The 6383-nt window shown below is 31.9% G+C and overlaps 1 protein-coding gene across 1 annotated transcript in view; it reads left to right on the forward strand.

Annotated features, from left to right (window-relative positions):
- Window positions 1-5360, forward strand: part of LOC129220277 (uncharacterized) — a 275573-nt gene extending 270213 nt beyond the window's left edge. The window contains exon 7 of the mRNA XM_054854666.1: window positions 5115-5360. Coding sequence (XP_054710641.1) covers window positions 5115-5360 — 246 coding nt within the window. The remainder of the gene's footprint in view (window positions 1-5114) is intronic.
- The last annotated feature ends 1023 nt before the right edge of the window (window positions 5361-6383 follow it).

Here is a 6383-nt window from a genome sequence, read left to right on the forward strand (position 1 = left end):
TTTCTGATGATTTATATTACTGCAGTGTAACCCATCAGCTTATAAAGAGAACATTTGATTATCAAAATATTAGTAACTTTCAAATATTCAGATGGAGTAGAAAAAGGTCAGTGGGATCCCAATTTTAAAAACAAAACATTGCCCTTTTCATCCCATTCTCATTTTTTTCAAAACATTTTCCAGACTTTGATACGCATATCTCCTCGTAGTATTCATATTAATTTAACGTTGTACATTATATGTAGTTTATGTTATGTGCAACGTAGAACATTTGAAAGTGCTTTTATTTTCCAAAAATTGTTTTACAAAAATTGTCCATTAAAACTAAGAGTTATTGAAATGAGAACGATAGTGGGGTTAGTCAGTTTCCATGTTGTTTATTGGATTGAAAATCAGAGTTTTATGCTTAAAGGGGGATGTTTTAGTACAAACAGTGCTTGCATGTAGTTGACTTCTTTCAGTGAATTCGTCGTAAACTGTAAGAACACAGCAGAATATGCTACATAAATTTACTTTAAAACCAGTTGCAAATGATTTTTATTAAAAATTAATGCATTATAATAGTATTCAATTAAAAAAATTAAATCTGTATTTAAATACAGGTCTTGAGAGTTACTCTTCACGTTAAAATTTTCAGTCTTAACTTTTTGGCATCAGACGTTTTGATACAATCTTCGATTTCTTAAACTAAGTCAAGATGACTCATAACACCCTCATTCTACACTATAAAGCAATTCGAAACGCCCCTGCAAAGAAATGAACATCTAATGTGCTAATTTACGCCAATAACAAATTCGGAAAAAACCAGAAAAGTTTCCCACTTAAAGTAAGTGACCTTCGTGAAACTAATCTGAATTCTTCCTGAAAAATCCAGAAACCTTCCCATTCAAAACCAGCCTTGTGTCTGTTGTAACTCGGAAACATTCAGTGAAAACTTAATTTGGTAAAAACTTATTTATGTACAGTCTACTCTCCATAACTCGAAGTCCCAAGGGACGGGATAAAACTTTCAAATAATCGGTAGTTCAAAATATCGGAAGTTCCTTTCCCAGTCCTCTCCAAGAATAATTTTTATTTTCTTTTTCTGAAATAGTGCATAAGACTTAGGCAATAATACTTATAGTTTCTATAAAACTAATTATTAGTATGTAGGTCATAAAAAACCTTTACAGAGACTAAACTTTATTAAGATTCGTCGGAAAAGGAAGTTGTTTTTGATTGCTTGCATTTTATATCTCATCTTAAGGGGGTCCGGGACACATTTTGAAAAAAATAAAATAATGAAAAAAGCAGCTCAGATTTTTTGAATTTTTTTGCGCTGATTAACCATTTATTAAATAAGGAAAATCATAACATAAATATGAAAAACAAATTTTTTTAAATTAAAATTGAATTAATTTTAGAGAAAAAATAGGGTTGCTTTAAATTACTAAAACTCAAAATATTCTAGGTCAATTTTCATTTTTTTTTTCATAAATCTAAACTCAAATACCTAAGTTTTAATTTTTATTCAGCAATCCAAAAAATATTAATTCAATTAAAAAATAAAAAATATGTAAATGAAAAATTCAAAAAATTCCAAGTTGCTTTTTTTTTAAATTTGCCAAATAAGAACTCAAGTAAATTGTTTGAAAAACATATGTTTCAAATTTCATTACTTTCTTGACTTATACGATTTTGAATGCAAAAAATCGGGAAAAATTGCATCATGGAGAAAAACGCGTTTAAAGTTTTACAGTTGAAATGAATATTAGTTAAATGCAAGCAACAAAAGCAATCACATCTTCCATTCTAATTAAGGTAGAAATAAGATTTAAACGGCGTTTTAAGCAGAAAAAGACGGAAATTTATTTTAAATGATTTTTAGAAAAATGCAAAATTTGACGATTTTTGTGTCCCGAACCCCCATAAAACGTCCTTAAGTTTCTAAGCACATTGCGAGTTATCAAAGTTTTCAGAACTTTCCACATACTGCAGCAAAGTATTTGCAAAATCTGATAGAGTGTACGCCGCTTAATTGAATCTGGCTAATTGAATCAATCGCTTTAATGAATAAAATCGTCAGAAACTGAATCAAGTTCAGCTTTATTGAATTAGTAGCTTTATTGAATCAGCCGCTTTATGAAATCAATTATACTGTTTAGAAAAACGTGGTTCATATAAGTGGCAGCCACTATTCTTGCCACTGCAAAAAATAGCCCTATACGCTTCGTTTCACGCACTATTGCGGCATTATGTGCATTAAGGAACACTTGTAAAAAAAAATTGTCCCTCTCACACAAGCTGATAAGCAAAGCAATGCGTTAAAGAGGAAAAAAAACTTTTCTTTTTGTATTTCCGCTGCATTTTATGCATAAAATGAAAGCGAAACTTACGTAAAACCTTCAACTTAAAAGGAGTATATTTGAGATATAGAGACTATACTTTGTATTAAAAATACTTATTTTGGAACTGAATGAAAATTTTGACATGAAGGAATATTCCAGTTATTAGGCTTCAAATTATCGAGAGTCGACTGCATGTAGTAATAATAGCTCGCCAACTTCTTGATTTACTAGGAACGCTCGCAAAGCAAATATGGCCGAAGCTAAGACATAGTTGCAAGCACCTCTTTCAAAGCTACAATATCCGAAGACTGCATTTTTCCTTTTTGGGGCTCAATCAATCCGGTGGCGTAACTAAGCTGAAGGAAAAAGGCCTAATGAAGAAGTTTAACATATTCCTACCCTGGTAGATGAAAATGTTTTTCACCGCAGTGTAAAATCGACTCTCATGTAACTTGCTGCCCCGTTTCAGGAAACCTTCTCGCAAAAAACATGCTTTAGTAGCAAAATGAACTATAAAGTTATAAATAATCTTTGGATAACAAATATATAAAGTAATTGACCAAACACTTAATTTTACTGTAATAGAAAAAAACCGTGGGGGCTTCTTATCAGTTGTCTTCGATTTCTTCCACTTGTTATCCATGCAAAAATATAAATAGGCAGCCCCCCCCACGCTTTTTTTATTACAGTAAAATTAAGTGTTTGGACAATTACTGTATATACTTGTCATCAAAAGATTATTTTTAACTTTTTCGTTCATTTTGCTACTAAAACGTGTTTTTTTTAGTTTTTTAAACTATTATTTTTTCTTCTAATAAGATTTAGATACTAAATATTGCTAACACTTGTAACTCTTAAATGAAATCCTTGTGCGTGTGTTCGATTTCTATAATGGAATGTATCTAAGTATTCAATTGCATTATTTGCATCAGACATTTTGAATGCTTTCTGGTAAATTCACGCGCAAACATTGTTACACTCCGCAGCTCTAATTTGTACGTTGTAAGTACTTCTAATAAGCCACTAGCTTTTGTCCAAAGGAAAGTTGAACCCACAAACATACCCACAAACATACAAGTTAAGCTAATAAAAGCGTGATAATTAGAATAAACTAATAACTTATCGTTAATAAATTAATTTGGTTATAGAATATTGTACTGTCATCGGGTCAGAGGTTGCATTAAAAATTTTAAAAGAGTCCGATAACAAAATGTTGGTGAACATTGAGTTGCAAGATCATAAATTTAATTTCGGTGTAGGGGATGAGAACGCACGCCCAATGATTCCTAGAGTCAGACGTCAGCGAGGATCCGCGCTTTAGACCGCTGGGCCACAAACGATCATAAAGTGGTGGAATGTACTAACAGTAATAAGCCACTAGCTCTTTGCCCAAAGGAGAGTTACTCACAAACATACAATTGAAGCTACTTAAAGCGTGTGAAAAAAGCTTGTTTTTCACAGGAAAATAGTAAAACCCTACAAATCCCGATACATTATCCGGAACCAATCAGTGAAGTTTTGAATTTCTTTTTTTACAGTGTAACCTTTTTTAACCGACTTCAAAAAGGAGGCGGTTATCAGTTCATACCGTATGTATGTTTTTTTTTTGTCCACTCATAGCGTCCCACCTAGTGAACCGATTTTGATGGTTCTTTTTTTAATGGATAGAGGATGGCTCAACTTAGGTCCCATTACTTCGTTTGACTATATTTGTTCCTTAGAAAAAAAGTTATGGGCAAAAAACAGTAAATTTCCCTATTAAATGATTAAAATGATATTGTAGCGAAGTTCGCACTTTTCATCCGTGGATAACGGTGGCTCAGTGGTAGAATTCTCGTCTCCCACACGAGCGACCCGGGTTCAAATCCCGACTAGGACAAAGTGAATTTTACAAAAATTTCGTTTCTACTGTTTACCGTATTTTCTCGAATGTTCTATTAATTTCTGTATCCTTCCAAGTCTGGAAAGTTCCAGCACTTTTTCAAGTTGTATATAAGGAGATGTAACGTTCATTCGTGGTTCTGAATAAAGATCTCGAGTTGAGACTAACGAGTATTCGCTTCATTTGGCTTTCACATTTGTCTTCGCTATCTTCATCTACGCGACAATATGAAACTCATTGTTATAAAAGTTTGGTGCCATATAACTGTAACATTAATAGTAATTGTAATGATAATTTTGAATAAAGGCTTTTCTAAAGCAATACAGTGATATAGAGCCGCACTTCTTACTAGGTAACTTCTTACTTTTACTGAAATATCTACATTTACACTAAAAAGAATGAAATAAAAAAATTTTGAAAAAAAAATAGAACCGACTTCAAAATTGCTCTGAAAAGTGAAAAATAATTTTATTCTTTAAACACCATCGATAATACTTTTAAACATAATTTTTGAAGTTGGAGCAAAAACAAAAAGTAAAATCCATTGTAACCATGCTTCGTTCATATTTTTATCAAAAAATCATCCAAACTTAGGAACGGAACATTTATATCGTTACTCAAATATGCTGTCATCAATGCGTAATGCATGCGGTAGTGAAGAAACTGGACGTGGTTAAATTTATACTTGTAGTTGAGTTATGGCTGTGAATGATTTTATCGATCGTTTTTGCGCCAACTTCAAAAATTATGTTTAAAAGTATTATCGATGGTGTTTAAAGAATAAAATTATTTTTCACTTTTTAGAGCAATTTTGAAGTCGGTTCTATTTTTTTTTTCAAATTTTTTTTAATAAGAATTAATCCTAACCATCATGGATTTTCATTAGAAAGATAATCTCTTGATAGGTGCCTGAAGAACATATTATCAGGTATCGCCCCATTGACCACGGGGACGGAGAACACACTTCAGTGCTCGGGCTCAAAATCCGTGTGCAAAGCAATCACATGGAAGACGACGAGATGCGTGTCAAGTGCACGGCCAGCCTCTCCAGAGTGATTAATGTGAGGAGCGACGAGAGGACTGTTGGAGGAAACAGTCGGAACTCTGGCTTACAAGTTGCTGAAAACTACGGAAAAGGTTATTTGTTTTAACTAAATGGTTAATGATTACCTTAAGGTATCCGACTGCATTAAAATCGACATTTTCGATGAAGTATTCGTAATTGTTTTTATGATTTCATTTTGTAGTCTGATTCATTAGCTTTCCAAAACTGTCTTAGTTTTTACTCTAGGTGAATTACAACTGTAGTTACAGCTGTATTATTACAGAGTCGTACACTGAACTCTAGACCGGAAGTTGCATTTAAACGCGTTTTCTGAAGAACGATATTTTTGAAGAAAGCTGTTTATTGTAACAATGATATCTCAAAAAGTTATTCGAGTATTGATGTGAAATTTTCTGAGACAGTGCTCTGTAATATGCTTGATGTTTTCCTCTAAAAGCTAAGCTGAATTTCATTATTAAGTAATATTATCATGCGGATAAGTTTAAACAAAGGCGTGTGTTTACGAAAAAATACCAGTATTGGAACTTTGTTCGTCTATATTTCAGTATTTTTTTTTAAACAATAAAACTTTTAGAGCAAAACACACATTAATATCATACAAATGCACTACTACATGGGCTTGTGTGTGGTTAGAACCAAATTTTACCCATAACTGTTAGCGTAAGACACGTTTTTTCGCTATTTTTCTTAAAACTTGTCCATTTTTTAAAAAAATAATGTTTTAAAAGCTTGTTTTTACATTTTTTTTCATAGTTTTTAAACATATGTAGTTAAAAAATAACATTTAAAAAAATGTCCAAATTATTTTTCAAAAAAATGTCTTCGAACGCAGTCGGATACCTTAAGGGGTTAAGGACCCTTAACCTTCAAAATTTTCAATTTTCTGGAAAAAATATATGTTATATGTTATGTATAATTTAATTCTGAACAATTTGATACCTTATTTATTACCATACGTAAAAAACTTTTCAAGTTATCGTAAAAATGCGTAAATTTTCCCCATAGAGATTCATGTTAACAGCAGTTGTTTAAGCCTCTTTTTCTCAAGTGTCGGTTTCTCGTTTTGCGCGCATGATATCTTAGAAACTTTCTTATGTATTTCCGTAAA

The sequence above is a fragment of the Uloborus diversus genome, chromosome 1 (assembly GCF_026930045.1).
Source record: "Uloborus diversus isolate 005 chromosome 1, Udiv.v.3.1, whole genome shotgun sequence".
NCBI lineage: Eukaryota > Metazoa > Arthropoda > Arachnida > Araneae > Uloboridae > Uloborus > Uloborus diversus.